Here is a 17,802-nt window from a genome sequence, read left to right on the forward strand (position 1 = left end):
ATATGCTTTGACTTGTTCTTAGAGAACACATGATTTATGGTTTACCTCACTGCATATTGTCCTCCTCCATATGTTATCTTTTCTCCCATAATTTTTTTTAACCTTTTTACATTCTGGGACTATTTCCTGTCTCTTCTGTGCATCACTGATGGATAATTTGCACTGTCAAATTTGTTAGTTCTTCCAAAGGAATTGTTATTTTAGCAGTATTGATCTTGATGATTTTATTCCAGTCTATTTGTCACACAGATCACTGGTTCTTCCTTTGGAGATACTAAGCATCCATTTAATGTTGTTTTCTGTGAAGTAGCTGAAATAACCCCTCGAAGGAAAAATGCCTTTAATCTGGGTCTTTAATACTTCAGTATTTCTATTGTACTGTTAATGATCTTTTCATGTATTCCTCCACTGACTGGTTTCTATTTGATTAGTATTAAATGAAGAAAGACCTTTCTTGTCTCAGGATTAGGAAACAGTAAAATGGTACAGATTTCTTTTCAAGCATTTGTTCTGTCATGTTTGTAATTTGAAGGCAAAGAAAGATATATGATACGATATATGGTATGATATATGGTATGGTATGGTTTCTGGTCAACAGGAGGCATTTGCAAAGGGCAAGTGTTTTCTTCAGGGTCTTTTGATTCCAATCCTTCAGATTACAGAAACTCACACAGGTCTGGGCTGAAATTGGGGGTGGTGGTGAAAGGGCATCCTTAAAAACAAGACCACGTATAGAGCACAGAGATGGGAGATAGATAATTATGACTCTGCTATTCTTCAGCCAGTTCATATTTGTGTCAAGAGAAGCTGCTGTTGGAACTTTGATTCTTATTGGGACTTATTGGGAAAAAAACCTCACTGAGTGAGTACAATGTGCTGGTTACTATAAGAACTAAGTCACCTGCTATGAGTACCCAAGAGCTTGCCCGCCAGGAAGTTATACTCTAGGGAAGGACCCCAAGGGAATAATTTATAAAGACTGGTTGTGCCTCCAAGAAGAAACTGCCATTTCTTTACAAAATTCATGATGGCTTAGGAAAGAACTAGTAAACTTTCATCAGTGTCTTAAATATCAAACAAAGGCAATAATAACTGATATGAAGACCTTGACAATGGGAAAAGAATTAAAGATATAATATTTTAGAAATATTTATATGTTAATAATGTATAATATTACTAAAGGTATATGGATAATTTAGAAGCATAAAATAAAATGTGAGCCCATTTCAATAGCCCTTAAATAAATATTTGAGAATAATGTCTAAAATCATACAATCAGGGCGCCTGGGTGGCTCAGTTGGTTAAGCGACTGCCTTCGGCTCAGGTCATGATCCTGGAGTCCCTGGATCGAGTCCCGCATCGGGCTCCCTGCTTGGCAGGGAGTCTGCTTCTCCCTCTGACCCTCCCCCCTCTCATGTGCTCTCTCTCATTCTCTCTCTCTCAAATAAATAAATAAAATCTTTAAAAAATAAAAAATAAAAAATAAAATAAAATAAAATCATACAATCATCATGGACATGGAAATGAAATGATTGATGTAAGAGAAGTACAAAATAGAGAAATGACCACCATCCCACTAGGCATGATGTTGGAAAAATGAATCCTCTCCTACTAATGCAGAAATGGGGAAAAAGTTAAAAATCATAGCCAGAGGCTCAGGATTTACAATCCTTTAGTCTCCTGCAGGGGGCATAACATTTAAAACAGAAACTTTATTTAGCTCTCAAACATTTATATTATCATCCAAACAATGAGGACAAATTTATTAACTGAAAATGTTGGCTAGATATTTACTATTCCAATTAGTTCCTCTGTTCATTAGATATTAGCTGCTGATGTGTAAGAGAAAACTCCCATTCTATAATTTCCAATCACCAATTTTTAATAATGGATGTGGCTTTATGGGTTTGAGCAATAAAAATACTGTACACAATTAAATAAGTATATAAAAATTCCAGGACAAAGAACAGTGGCAGCAAGCCAATTTGAACCAAAACAATGAGATGGCATTAGGATTTGTGAACATTTGATACATAAAATATCAAGCACAACATGTATAACGCTGTGAGTATAGGAGCCAATTAAGCCACCTCTTATTGCAAAACTTTTGGTAAGGTTTATAAATTTCACCATCCATGAAAGTCCAACTTCATCCATCAGATAAGCAACAATCTTCAAAAAAACGTGTAACTACTGCAAAGCCTAAAGTAGAGTATCAAAGTGCAACATTTACTTACACTTCTTAACTTTGTTTCATTGTAAGATACTACTTCCATTGCAGAAAATAATTTGATTGTAGTGATGAAAACACATGCATTAGGGGAAACTGAAAAATACTCAATACAGCATATAATTTTATATACATTCTACTGTAAAAAAGAATTTTTTTCCTCAGTTCCAAGTTGAAGGATCTGACTATATTTAAGTGATAGAAGCCACTCAGATAGTAGAATTTTGGAATTAACTTCACTATCTCAAGAAGAGCAAATGGAGGATCTGTTCATAAGCTGCTAATTATTTTGCAACAAGCATTCTCTCTGTTCTCTCTTTAGTAATAGAACCCTCTATTTTGTTTGGGTGCATGCTATGTTGGGGGGAGGATTATATTCCACATCCTGATGCAAATTGGCAAGGCTGGGCACTAAACTGGGCAATGGAGGCAGATAAAAGTACTGTGTACAGTTTCCAAACATACCCTTAAAGGCAAAAGGCATGTCCTCGACTGCCACTCGCCTCCTTCCTGTTCTCTAGAGAGCAAAAATCACTGTGTATGATGGAGCACCAATCTTGGATCCCAACATGAAAAAACTATACTGAGGAAGGAAGAAAATTTGAAAGAAGTGCCCTGGGGCCTAGAAGATTGAGACTCGCCACATTAGGCTTTATATCCAGAATGTTTACATGAGAGAGGAATAAACTTTTGACTTGTAGCCACTTTTACTTTAGGTCTATAAGAGCCAAACCAATACACCAATCATTAAACATGGTTCATTTTTATTCAGTGTCTAAGGGTTTCCAAGAGCAATGGTATTATACCTAAAGCACTTTAATCTTCACCAATAAAAAGTTTTAGTGAAATATAAAATAAATTAACTTGCAGTTCTTAATAAGTTCTCAAAAAATTTACATGAAATAGTAAAATTTTCCAGCAAACTTGACTCTGTTAGCAGTATTCCAAGAATATTCTGAACTGCAATGAAATTTGTGGCTCATCTCATCACCTGTAGCATGTCTTAGGTGAGAGGCAAACAGTTCCAATTTTAATAAGTTTTCATGCCCTACGAGTGAGTACAGTTTTAAGGGTGGAACGGAGTGTGAACCAAAGTCTCTGATTCCAATCCTAGCCCTCTTCCTACTATACAGTATTCTTTGCAAATAATTCTGGCACTGTTCTTATTTTTTTTTTAAGATTATTTATTTATTTATTCATGAGAGACAGAGAGAGAGAGAGAAGCAGATGGAGATGCAGGCTCCCCGCGGAGCAGGGAGCCCAATGCGGGACTCGATCCCAGGACCCTGGGATCATAACCTGAGCCGAATGCAGACGTTGCTTAACCAACTGAGCCACCCAGGCGCCCTAGGTATATTTATAACCAATGGTAATAATACAGACTTTTGGGGGATGGGAGAAGGCAAAAAAAAAAAACCACGTCAAGTTCACTAGGTTCACTTGTATTAATCCTTTTCTCTCCTACACAGAGTTTTATTTGAATATAGGAATAAACATCTGTGCAGGCAAATTATGAACCTGAGCATTGAGCACAGCTCAAGTGTTAGAAGTACACGCCCCGTGCATACTTTTACATTTATAATGGACATATTGCTAACTTTGCAGGATAGTGGTTGAATACTATGAATTTTACTATTGTACTATTCAATTATACCCCTGAATACTAACTGGGGTGACACTCACTAAAAAGTTGCATCTACATCTGTGCCTGTGATTATTAAAATCTTGAACAAAGAAAACTCACAATTTCTATGCAAAATAAAAGAACTTTCTAAATAAGAAGCAAACTTGACTTAATAAAACTGTTTTATGTGACATCAAAAATAGGACTTTCTTAATTAGTTTAGATGAAAGAAAAACATATTTGCAGTATTGGTTCATCATCTTTAGGCAACACTCAACTGGCAGATTGGACCAAGCATGTCAATCCATCCACTTTATTTATTATGAAATCTTTGTCATAGTTTTACAAACTAACTGCTTTAAAAAGCTGTAACTGGTGTACCACCAGGAAGGTTGATAAAGATTTAGCATCTGTATTTTAAATGACTATATAACTTTTAAATATCAAATACTAATCTTAACAGTGAAATGAAATGTCTGTCCAAAATAAAATTCATTCTAACACCAATCAGTAAACTATTGTTTAAGATTTATTTAGAGAGAGAGAGACAGTGTGAGCAGGGAAGGAGGGGCAAAGGGAAAGGGAGAGGAGACTCTCAAGTGGACTCCCCAGTGAGCACAGAGCCCAATGCTGGGTTTCATCATCTCAACACCTGAGCCATCAAGATCATGACCTGAGCCGCAATCAAGAGTCAGACACTCAACTGATTGAGCCACCCAGGTGCCCCCCCCAATCAATAAACTATTAAAACATTTTGTGTTAGCTGTTGGTTTGCCCTTAATAAACATCCTACCTCATTAAAATGATATACATCATTATCATAAAAGGATAATAATTATCATAGAAGCACTAGCAAAACACCTATGGCTAGTAAAAAGAAAACGCTTTTTTTTTTTTTTTTAAAGATTTTATTTATTCATTTGAGACACAGAGATACAGAGAGAGAGAGAGCATGAGCAGTGGGAGAGGCAGAGGGAGAAGGAGGAGCAGACTTCCGGCTGAGCCAGGAGCCCGATGTGGGGCTCGATCCCAGAACCCTGGGATCATGACCTGAGCTGAAGGCAGACGCTTAACCATCTGAGCCACCCAGGCGCCCCGAAAACGCTTTTTAAAACAATCCTAGTTCTTCATTTATTAAATGGAGAAAACATAACCTCCTTCCTTCACAGTGTCATTTTAGAAATTAAATATAAGAATTTGTGTAGAGTGGTTAGCAGCATGCAGGCAAATAGTGCTCAATAAACTATGATGTTCACCAATAGTGGTGGTGCAATTTGGAAAGATGTGGCATTTCAAGCCAACTATCTTGTGTTGTTTTTTAATTGTTTTTTGAAGGCCAGCTTTACTTGATTTATATATTTTTTTACACTCCCATGAAGTAGCTGGAAAAAAGTAGTATACAAATATATTTTTTTGATTCAGAAAAAAAGTGTGATTAACAAACAATAATTTTTTTTTTTATTTGTTTGACTTGTTCACTGACAAACCATCCCAAGCTCATGGAAGAACACCGAAAACACAAGAAGCCCTCAACAAACATTTTTGGATACATAAACAAGTGTATATACAAATTTTTTCCTGATAAAAGAAAGTCAGAGATATGATAATTTAAATGAACTTAAGCGTAAAATGTTGTTTTATAATTTTGTAAATGCTTCCACTGTAGCCAAGTAATTAAAATGTCTCCTGAAAGTCCATCCAAAGGTGGCAACATGAGAAGTAACTTATTTGTGCTAAAATAATCCACGTTGGAACATCATCTGAATATGTACATTACAGTCATCTGTTTAAAAAGGCAGACTGAACACTCACTATGCTTCAAAGATTGGCTGGGCAAGGCCAGCTGTTGTACCATTTCCAGGGTGTCGTTCACACTGTAGGGGAAATAAGTGGTCCCCCCTGGTGTGTGCGGTTCAGGCCAGAGGAGACCTGCCTCGTTACCCGCGTAAAGCGCTGGGCGACAGAGATGGATGGGACCCAACCTCTGTCTGCCACATGGCTAATGGAGTGCAGGGTATCCGAGTCAGTGCAGTGGATGGAGGTCTGGACAGGAGGCAGAGAGAGTTCAGATCCAGCGAAACACATGGCGTTTCTACCCCGGAAGATGCCAATGATAATTTGTTAAAGATAGCATAAGCCCTAAGATTCATCATTACCTTGTTAGGTCCAACCAGTAATTCTGCTGATGCTATAGAACATTTTCTGAAAAATTCAACCTGCTAGGTCAGCTTGTTCTGTAAAGCCAGTCATCCTAGCATAATTCAGTTTATCTTGAAATTTAATGTAAAACTTTTAATACTCACATCAAGATCATCCTTTGCATTGTAGTAGACAACTTCATTGCTCTATAAAAAAAAAGAAAAGAAGAGGGCTTTATTGATTTGAGTAAAAATGTAAAAATATACTGGATCCAGCACTGAACACATTTTATGCATATTTTAAATAATAAACCCCTCGTGATATTCCTCTCATAAAATACTCCATGAAGATCCATGAAGATTAGCCAATATTTTCTAAAAACATATTAAAACACTGTATCAGTGATATTGAAAAGTACATATTGCATTGAGGAAAAAGTATATCAGCATAGGTCTGAGACCCATTTGTCAAGAAAAAATAAAGAATGCATGATGCAAAGAAATTATATATATACACACTCACAACATACACACACACACACACCCTTAAATCATGAAATTATGAACAGAATAATTTCAGAAAAATGTAAGAATGTGGCTTGTTAATACTTGGCTGACAATGTGACTTTTTTTTTTTTTAAAGATTTTATTTATTTATTTGAGAGAGAGAGAATGAGAGAGAGAACACGAGAGGGGGTAGGGTCAGAGGGAGAAGCAGACTTCCTGCTGAGCAGGGAGCCCGATGCGGGACTCGATCCCGGGACTCCAGGATCACGACCTGAGCCGAAGGCAGTCGCTTAACCAACTGAGCCACCCAGGTGCCCTCTTTTTTTTTTAAAGATTTTATTCATTTATTTGAGACAGAGAGAATGAGAGACAGAGAGCATGAGAGGGAGGAGGGTCAGAGGGAGAAGCAGACTCCCTGCCGAGCAGGGAGCCCGATGCGGGACTCGATCCTGGGACTCCAGGATCATGACCTGAGCCGAAGGCAGTCACTTAACCAACTGAGCCACCCAGGCGCCCACAACGTGACTTTTAAAATATATATATATATATATATGTATATACATGTATAATACATATATATGTATTATATATATATATATATAATGTATATATATATATCACATGTTGAAATTAGTAAGGAAAGGTGTATTTGGACAGTATTGGCAGAAATTTCCTCATGAGATTCAGAAAAGGGATCAAGAACAATTGAATTTAGACAGCGAAAGAATCAGATTATTTAACCCACTAATATTATCATATTCTACCAAAGTGGTGAATGAGCATTGGCTCTTCAAGAATAAATGTATTCTGACACTTCTGCCAGCCCTCAGTGTTGCTGAAATACACCATAACTATAAATTATGGATATAAATTGTGTTACAGAATGAAAATGGAAAGGAAAGAATGAACACAATGATTGTCAAGGAATTTAAAAGTTTTATTCTTTGAGGCTTCAAGACTAGTTCTATGCACTGTTAAAATAATCCACTTATACTGATTTCCTTTTCCTTTCTTCTCCTGAACTGATTGAAAATATAATCCATCTTCCATACGTCTTCAGTAGTAACTGGAGCACTATGCAAAAATAACATCAAAAACACGGATACTCTAAAATCTTATTAAAAGAAAATGCAATACACATTTTTTAAGAAGAAAATTACTCTAAAAAATTCAATAAATTAGTGCTTCTTAAAATATATACCACTCCACTAGTTAGAAATCACTAGTTCTTCAAGACATTCTATGGCCCTTTGACTTTAGAATAAGCAATGAAGTTAAAGTCATTTCTTTTTGGCTTCTAAGTCTCAGCATATGAATGTACATTATACATCTTTAAGACTAAAACAGATCTCGTTGTATTTCTCAAACTTATTTGCTGCCGAATCTGCCTCCCTTTTTTAATTTGAGAAATACATCATGAGCCTGAAGTTCTATAAAAGATTCCTCTAAGACCAAACTAAAAACTATATTAATAAATAATAGAACACATAACTCATAATAGTGAATGAAACCATGACTTTGAATTTATTTCATTTAGAGTAAAGAGCTCTAAAAATTACCATTTAATTAATTCTTTTAAAAAGAATTAAGTTGCTAAAGAATTTTAACATGCATAAAAGTTCTACTTCCTGAAGCATTTCTTACAGCATTAATTTTGTAACAAAGTTAAAATACAAAATCAGAATTCATCACATACACAAAGCAAGAGAATCTTTTGAATCCACCAGAGTCCCAAATCTAATTACTAGTTTATTGATCCTTCTTGCAACTCTGAAATCTATACTTAGGAGACAATTTTCAACTTAGGATGTGGATTCCATCAAAAGATAAAATATTGAATAAGTTTATCTTCATTTTAGACTTTATTTCTGCCAACTCCTTCCTTATATTTACAGAACTGAAATGTAGAAAACAAGGTGAAACTGCATTAAATCTTAAGTGATTCAACATCATTATTTTCAACAAACATTCATTAAAAATCTATATGCACACACCGCTGTGCCAAGAGAGACACAAAATAAGTTAAATGTAGCTATCTCTATCCTTTAGATAAAATAACATATACATATCAATTATATAAAACAACTAATATGTTTAGACTTAACATTTGGCCCATGGTACTAGAGCTAACGGACTAAATTGTTTAAATGTTTTTTCTTATATGTGACACAGGGTCACATATAACAAATAAAAAAGAGAATTTAATTAAACCTAAAATTAAGAGTATCACATACAGTGTCAAAAGAGTATAAAGTACAATAAAGAAATGCTAGTTTTAACTAAAACTAAGTATTTTGATTCTATTACAATAAAGTGTGCCTGAAATAAAAATAAAAATGAAGAAAAACTAAATTTGAGAATTTTTCAAATGTTTTTCCTCTTGTTACTGCACTACAGTTTATGTAAAATCCTATTACTTTTGTTCTAGAAACTCTATATTGCTTCTAAAACTTACTGAAAATGTGTATTGCAAAGTTTATTTAAGTTTTCTGCATTTGCAAAAGTCTTCTGGACTCCAGGAGACATAAGATCCCCAAAACTGATTTTTTTTTCTAGTAAGTAAACTGGGCGGGGGGAACCTTAGTCATAAAATTATACTGCATATACAATACAACAACCCTACTCATTATAACTAGGATGTTTTATATTTCTACTTTTAAAAAGCTTTCTTTAGGGGAGCCATGGGTGGCTCAGCTGTTAAGTGTCTGTCTTTGGCTCAAGTCCTGATCCCAGGGTCCTGGGATCAAGCTCCGCATCAGGCTCCTTGCTCAGCGGGGAGCCTGCTTCTCCCTCTCCCTCTGCCTGATGTCTCTGTGCTTGTGCTCTCTCTCTCTTCCTCTCTCCCTGTCAAATAAATAAATAAAAATCTTAAAAAAAAATAAAGTAGCTAATTAAATACGTGTTCTTAGACAGTTTGTCATGATTTAATAAGAGAACAAAGACCATAATGGAATTGCAATTGATTACATCCACTGCCTTACAACAAAATTTCCTCTTCACCAATACATGTGACATTGTCTTTGGCTTAGAAGCATTTTTTTTTTTACCTAATTTTTTACAAATACACTTTCTCTAACCCTAAACTTTGCAGTGAGAGCATGCACATTTCATTTATTCCCTGATTTTACCTAACAGAAAAGCTCAAGTGATCCAATTCACTAAGCATACATCTATGTAGGGCATCAGGATTTGGGGAAAGTGTCATTGCATTTAATTTGTCAACCAGCACACTTAGCTGGCAGTATGACACTAAAATAAATGGCAAACATTCACAAAACATTTAATTTATATAACCATATACAAATAATTTTTATATATAACTGACAATTCCTCATGCTTTCTTGCAGAAAAGTATAATTATTTACTGTGGCTTTTGTTTAGAGTTGAAGAGTGGCTCAGAAAGAATTTTAAATATAAGCTTGAGGATAAGTCTAATTTGGTGAAGTCATAATTCTCTTTCCTATCACATTCATTTATAGCATCTCCTCTGCTATATACAAATATATGACATGTGTAGCTATGTTAAACTACATCAGTCTGAAATCGCATCGCTCAAAATATATCCAAACCCAATCCCAACAGGATTAGGATAAAAGACAATTCTCAGGAATAAAGGACAATTCACACTGAATCAGCCTAATTTTGATGTTCTGGTGTCTTACAGGAGTGACTGTCAGTTAAAATTAACTGCGTGCTAAAAGAAAATTAGGAGACCAAATTGTATAAAAACAATTAAATGGCCTGAGGGGGGCAGAATTAAAAAGAGGAAGTATCAGCTGAATTCTTTCTTCCTTTACCGGGTCCCCTGCCTCCATCCCACTTAGATTGTGTACAAGGAGAATTTTGGGTCTCCTAACCAACAGAGGGAGCCACACCTCACTCCTTCAACAAACTTTGGCAACCTCACTTTGTAGTGTTTGGGAGAAATAAAAATGAAGACTATCTATGCCCTGACTATAAAAAGGAATTTTCTCACCCCCCTGATACACATGGGGCAGGAATATCAGAGTCAGTTGTTCTGTCCTGCTATCATTGAAGAATATCTCGTGTCATCCTTGGATGACATGACCACACAAACCAAAACTTTCTCAGGTTTCAAAATATGTGAGAGTGAAGAACTTCAGAGAGCTAAAATACGCCTCCTCTATTTACAATCAATTCAAGCGCGTGTGTATACGCATGTGTGTGTGTTTCTGATTCATTTACCGTTCCTATCGCTCAAACTTCCCTCAATCCCTCCTCCAGAAAATAAAGTTTAATATTTTAAAATGATGGCATATAAGCTAATTATCATAGGCACAGAATACAAAATTGAGTCATCTTGTTTCTCTACTATACTTCTGGCTAGATTTTTTTTTTTTTAATATTTTATTTATTTATTTGACAGAGAGAGACACAGCGAGAGAGGGAACACAAGCAGGGGGAGTGGGAGAGGGAGAAGCAGGCTTCCCGCGGAGCAGGGAGCCTGACATGGGGCTCCATCCCAGGACCCTGGGATCATGACCTGAGGCGAAGGCAGACACTTAATGACTGAGCCACCCAGAGCCCCTGGCTAGATGTTTTCATGCAAATTATTAAACAACATCATCTTGGAAGGTATTTACACTCAAATACAAAGGTTTTTAGTGGATTTTAGGGTATTACATGCAGTTTGATAGGATAAAGCCAGCAACAGCCTCAAACTAGATTCAAGATTAGTGAAACCTTTAGAGAGCTATTTTTCATCATTTGAGCACCACCAGATGACAAGAACAAATTGTTTTGTTTCTGATTTTTAACCAAGTAGTTTAGTTATTTATTATCTCCTCGAAACAAATTTACCCAAACGTTCCACGCTAATATAGTATCGCTGCTTGCTGAAATTTAAAGCATCCCCTAGCAAGTTGAGAGATAAATTACTTCAGTTTCTCATTGTCTACTGGGAGTCAAAATTAAATCTGGGCAAAATAGACCATTCCATCTTAAAAACGTGTATTGTGAGTGACAGTCCCTTGAATGCCACTCTCCTATAAAAGTTGGCCTCTGATGAATAGAATGAATTTATGTTAAAAATCGGAAGCAGAAGTACAAAGCTTCCACATGGAAGTAAGATGGTGCCAAAGAAAAGATTTAAATATTGGAACTGAAAATCAGGATTTTATAGCCAACATCTGAAATATATGACACATTCAAAATTCAAATAGAGATTAACTTCCTGTCCAATTTACTAATTCTCTTTTCTTGGCTGTACACTTGACTGTGCACATGATCCACACACTGACAAATCTGAGCAACCGTATTGTCTGCTAAAGTTACTTTTAAAAAAATCCAATTCTTAATCGTTTATCACTCTTCAGTTTCAAAAATGGAAGTCAATCAGATGAATATTAAGAATACTCTTAAGTATTCTTAATTAAGAAAAAAAAAAGGATATTCTTGTTATAAATGAGTTGTGTTAATGGTTCTTGCCTACCATACTGTTTAGCCCAAATCAGTTACAATGCAAATATTCTGATTAATATATCTTTGTAACAACCTCTGACCTGGTAAACCTACACACCATTGACCTCTGCTCAAGTCAATTAGGGTACATGGGATGCAATAATCATAGCACTGTAGCACTGTGTGAATAAAAGAACTTAGGAGCCTACTGTGTATGTGTCATTGTGTGTGCATGCATTTCTGGGGGGGGCGGGGGTTGAATGTGAGCAAATCTTCCCAAAGATAGCTGAGAGTGGTTGACACAGTAGGTTAAAGACAGGGGCTTTTGAAAAAAAAAATTTTTTTTAAAGAGCTTATTTATTTGAGAGAGAGCATGAGCGGGGGGAAGGGGGACAGGGGGAGCGGGAGAAGCACACTCCCACCTGAGAAGGGAGCCTGACACTGGGCTCAAGAGGCGGGGCTCAATCCCAGGACTCCGGGATCATGACCTGAGCAGAAGGCAGACTCTTAACCGACTCACTGGACACATGAGCACGTTACTGGTGAAAATAAAAAGGAAAACTAAAGATAAGCACGTTCCATCTGGAGATCAGTGTCAGCAGATTACTGGACTGAAGGCATGAGAAAAACCTACATTCGCATCATATGACGAGAGACAATAAAGAAGACAACTGATGTGAAGTGTCTAGCACAGTGCCTGGCGTACAATATGTGCCCTGTTATCAACTATTATTTTATATATTGAAAAAGAAAAACTAGGAATATCCATAGAAGTTATCTATTAGCTTCAGCTTATAGTTATATATGAACTAAAGTAAACTGTTATCACTTACTTTTCTTAGACTAGTTAGTATGCTGTGAGTCTATTTAATTCATTTAAAGTCCTTTCTTCAAGGATTCCACGTAGCAGACTGGAGAAGAAATGCGATTACTAGTTGCTGTTATTGTTTTTAATCTGATATTTTAAATGAGATAATTTATTTAAAAAGTCTAATATAGGGATGCCTAGCTGGCTCATTTGGAAGAGCATGCAACTCTTGATCTCAGGGTTGTGAGTTCAAGCCCCATGTTGGGTGTAGAGACTACTTAAAAAAAATTAAAAATAAGTCTAATACAGATGGTAATGTGTGATGGTTTTGTTCGCATCCTGTCCATTAAATGTGTTACTGTCCTTCAAATTTTTCTGTGATTCTAAATACTCTTTCCAACCCCACATCTCCTTTACATCTCCATCCTCATATGCTCCTGCCTGGAAAAATTCCAACTCTGTATTAAACCAGAAGTTTGTGCATACATCCTAACACCCAAACTGTGGTATCTTGCTGAAGAAAATTGTATAAATGCTCTCGCACAGAGTAAGTCAACGGTTCTCATGTTTTAACAACTATAGTAAACATGAGGCTTTGCTTTGTTTGGTAGTTGTTTTTGTGCGTGTGTTTTTGTTTTTGTTTTTGTTTTTTCTCCTATTCAGAAACTCTACTGTCTTTGGGGAACCATTTCTTGCAATCATGTGATTCAGTTGTCTGGCAAATTATACTAGCCCGCTTCTCTGACCAGAGAAACTCAAGAGGTGATGAAATCTATACAATAATAGTATCTCATTTCCCTATTTCTCTCTTAGGAAGGTTCTATTTTTCCAGGAGTACTTATGGTTGCAAAAGCTGAAATGCTTAAAGTCTGAATCCTGATGTGACAGAGGCTATTTCCATCCATTTGCTCTCACTTATAGAACCAGTAATTTATTATTTATTATTATTTTTTTCTTAAACTAGTTAGGATGTGTTTTCTAACTTCTACAACTGATACCACTTATACAATACCAAACTCCCTACAATGAGGGTTTTTTTTTTCCCCATTCTATTTTTCTCTAACAGTCAATACTATATGCTTAACTGACTGAGCCGTGCAGGCTCCCCAAACATAACAATTTCTTTTAGAGCGCCTGCGTGGCTCAGTTGGTTAAGCGTCTGCCTTTGGCTTAGGTCATGATCCCGGTCCTGGATCGAGTCCTGCATCGGGCTCCCTGCTCAGTGCAGAGCCTCCTTCTCCCTCTGCCTGATGCTCCCCCTGCTTGTGCGCTCTCTCTCTCTCTGTCAAATAAATTAAATCTTAAAAAAAAATTTCTATTAAAGAAGATGGAAGTGTAATACTATTGCTAAGATGGTGTTCAATGATTATAACAGAAAAATACAGATAATCTATTCTTTCTCTGAACTCTCAGCATTCATTCATAAGAAATAAATACTGAGCCTTATACATATGCCAAACTTCACGCCAGAAATCTAAATACATGTGCTTTTTTAGATTGATTGTTAAAAATAAACTAGTGAGATATCACCAATAAAGAGTGTCTAATAATCTTTGAGACATACTCCTTTGTCTTATCTGTTCTTTTAACGTGCCTTATAATCTGTTTTAAAATGTGAATTTAATTTAATACTACCTTTTTTTTTAGCTTAATGGAAGAAGAAAGAACTGGAAAATCACTTTGGCCTTTTTAAAGCTTACTTCTACTTTTAGCAAATAACATTTTACATTTATTCATCAAGTAACTGCTATTATATATTTGTAATATTATAGTTGCTGTGTTTTTGAAATTTCCATCATGTTGCTAGTAAATTGAAGAATTCCTTAGTAACTGCCCCAGCACATTAACCAATCAATGAGCCAAAGTCCTCTAAGAAGAGTCGTCACAGCAAAAGATAATAGACCCAGGTGTCTTTGCTATAGTTAATTACCTAATTACAAAGACGCTCAAGTACTCCATCCCCAAGCCATACTATGAGGCTAGCGACACAATTGGAAAGATCACCCTACATGAAAAAAAAAAATTTTAATATTCACCAAAGGAAATGTTCATCACTTCTGCATAAAAGAAATTTAAAAATAAATTGAGATAAAAAAGAGAGAAGACTAAATTCTTTTGAGTAGAGACAGCATTCTATTATGTGTCTATTCAATGCTTGCACAATGTCTACAATGTTGTATGAACTACTACTGAATGGACAGATGAATGAATAAATGAGTACCATAAGCCTAGACAGAACTATTAGAAATTCTAGACTAAAAATAACAACAAAACACACCCAAACGTACCTATGTGCACACACACACAAGGCATCAGAGTAAAGTATGTAGCTTTAAAAAAGTTCCAAATAAGCCAAAATGTACACCACTTTCACTCTAAAAGAAATCAAAGAGGAATTCCAATCGGACTGTGATTTCAGAGTTCCTTGTTTGTTGAAATTTAAAGATCAACTCCTATTAAACACTAAAAGCTATAGCAATTTATTTCTTCATCTGATAAACTTTAATAAGAATCTGCCTGTAAGTTTTTTTTTAGTGCTCCCAATAAAATTGATAAATATATGATTTAAACTGCAGGAGAAAAGCAAAAGTAGAATATGAGAAGATAAATATATTATTTTCTTCAGCTACCAAATCCCCCAGGAAACTCAGCCCAGAATTGGACAAACACATCTATAATGCTGAGGAACTTGCTTTAATCTCCTTTAATCTGTAAGTCTAATGAAGCTTTGGGTATAATCATCTAAAACATTACAACTTAATCCACCAACATAGTCTATTTTCTATGCTTCTTCCTATTGACTTTGATAATCCACAGATTCTCTTGACTCATGATCAAAGTTAACAGCACTTGATCATAACAATATATGATGTCCTAGTAACAGAGTCATGTTAATTTGTCCAATTGTAATATTAGCACTGCCTTTTCAAATTATCATTATCGACTTCAGCAAATTATCATACCAACACAAGACTTACACTATGACCAATGAATTACTGAGCATAAAATAATCTGGTCAAAATCAGAGCTTTGAAGAACATTAAACCAATAACCATTATATCAATTTAGTTTATCTTTCATTGGGGTTAAGGGACTATATGGGATGGGAAAGAAGGAGGAGAAGAGATTTTGATTATGTGTGCATTACATGAAAGGCATTTACATATATCATTAAATGTTATAAAATTTCCTGAACAGGGGTGTCTGGGTGGCTCAGTCAGTTAAGCGTCTGACTCTTGATTTCAGCTCAGGTCATGATCTCCGGTTCCTGGGACTGAGTCCCGTGTCTGGCTCTGCACTGGGCTTGGAGTCTGCTTAAGATTCTCTCCCTCTCCTCTCTCTGCCCCTCCTCCCCGGCTTGTGGGCACACACATGTGCGTGTGCTCTCTCTCTCTAAAGTAGTAGTAATAATAATAATAATCCCTGAATATATCATAGATATGATCTTATTGAAAATAATAAATTGATAAAAACGTAATTAGCCTTATATCATGGTATCACTTTGCTTGTTGGATTTCCCTTCCTCCTCTCCATCCCAGCTCCCCACTATGGAGAGAATCAGTTTGGCACTCTAAGATGAAAAGTGGGGCTGATATAAACACATCATTGTTCAACCTGGGTTTTTTATTAGATTTAAGTTCCTATCAGGGAGGCAATAGTCTTAAAAGCCAGTCTTATTAGAGAAGAGATTTCTAAATTTAAAAAATAGATAACTTTATATAGAAAGACAAAACTAGAAATTCTAAACAATAAGTGAGAGTTAGAACACAGCATATGAAATAGGGGGTGTTCCTTCCCATGAGCAAATAATTGCTGAGACTTTCCTGAGTTGGGTTGGAAGAGCACAGAGAGCGTGCAGACGGAAATATACATGGCCTAGCTCCTCTTATGGGCAGAAAACAATAAGAAAGGAAAGAGGCATTTGGGAGAAATTTTAGAGGAGAGGGAAAAATGCCACCTTTCCTATTTGGAATTCTGGAATAATGCCTTTTCACACCTTGTGTATGGCCACAAAGCTTTTCTTTCTTTCTTTCTTTCTTTTTTTTTAAAAGATTTTATTTATTTATTTGACAGAGAGACAGATAGCGAGAGCAGGAACACAAGCAGGGGGAGTGGGAGAGCGAGAAGCAGGCTTCCTGCCGAGCAGGGAGCCCGATGTGGGACTCGATCCCAGGACCCTGGGATCATGACCTGAGCCGAAGGCAGACGCTTAATGACTGAGCCACCCAGACGCCCCACACAAAGCTTTTCTTGTGTAAAATCTTCCCCACTTTCCCACTTCAAATCACAGTTAGGTACCCCTGTTAATACCTCTCATAGCACCTTCTGACATTTTCCTCCTCTGTAAATCAGGGAGAACAACAGTAAGTAGGAAACTCACTGGTTTGTTGTGTGGAATTAATGAGTGAAAGTCAGATCCAAAGATCAGCTAAACCCCCTTCCTCAATCCTTGTACTTATCACACTATATTGTGTGCACTCATCTGAGCCTTGTAAGGGGAGAGACAAAATCTTGATCATCTTTGTGCTCAATGCCTGGCCGGAGGTCCGTCAAAAGTTACATGCCAACAACTGAACTGAACAAGCCTGCCTTCCTCACAGACTTGTTGAATGACCTGCCTAATGATCTTTACCCTCCACAGACAAGGTCTTTGAGAACAGGTTTCCACCCCTACCTTCAGTTTGGTTCCCCAGAAGCAGACACTCGAGGATTTAAACACAGATAATCAATGTGAGAGGTGACCCCATGACATACTAATAGGAGAAGTGAGATATGGAGACAAAGGATTTCAAAGCGAGGTGTATTAAAGAGCCCGTGGGCAACCAGGGCTCAGAGCCTCTGGGAACCACTGTTTATCAAGGGTAGTATTCACCAATACCGGTCATCATTGCTTGAAGGTGTTCATTTCTGCAAATTTCTGTCCCCACTGAGGGCACTCAAGCAAAGATTTGCAGATGCTTGAATAGAAAGCTACAAAGTGTGTGTGTGTGTGTGTGTGTGTGTGCGTGCTGAGAAGATGTGGGCAGGGAATCAACATCTATTACAGGCACATAAAGAGTGTTGTAGAAATATT

The 17,802-nt window shown here is 36.5% G+C and overlaps 1 protein-coding gene across 9 annotated transcripts in view; it reads right to left on the reverse strand.

Moving 5' to 3' along the window:
* CACNA2D1 (calcium voltage-gated channel auxiliary subunit alpha2delta 1) overlaps positions 1-17,802 on the reverse strand; it is a 506,844-nt gene that overhangs the window by 201,413 nt on the left and 287,629 nt on the right. For all 9 annotated transcript variants that reach the window (XM_035020464.1, XM_035020463.1, XM_035020460.1 and 6 more), the window contains exon 5: positions 6,158-6,199. In XM_035020464.1, coding sequence (XP_034876355.1) covers positions 6,158-6,199 — 42 coding nt within the window. The remainder of the gene's footprint in view (positions 1-6,157; positions 6,200-17,802) is intronic.

The sequence above is a fragment of the Mirounga leonina genome, unplaced genomic scaffold (assembly GCF_011800145.1).
Source record: "Mirounga leonina isolate KUSES-001 unplaced genomic scaffold, KU_Mleo_1.0 Mir_174, whole genome shotgun sequence".
Classification (NCBI taxonomy): domain Eukaryota; kingdom Metazoa; phylum Chordata; class Mammalia; order Carnivora; family Phocidae; genus Mirounga; species Mirounga leonina.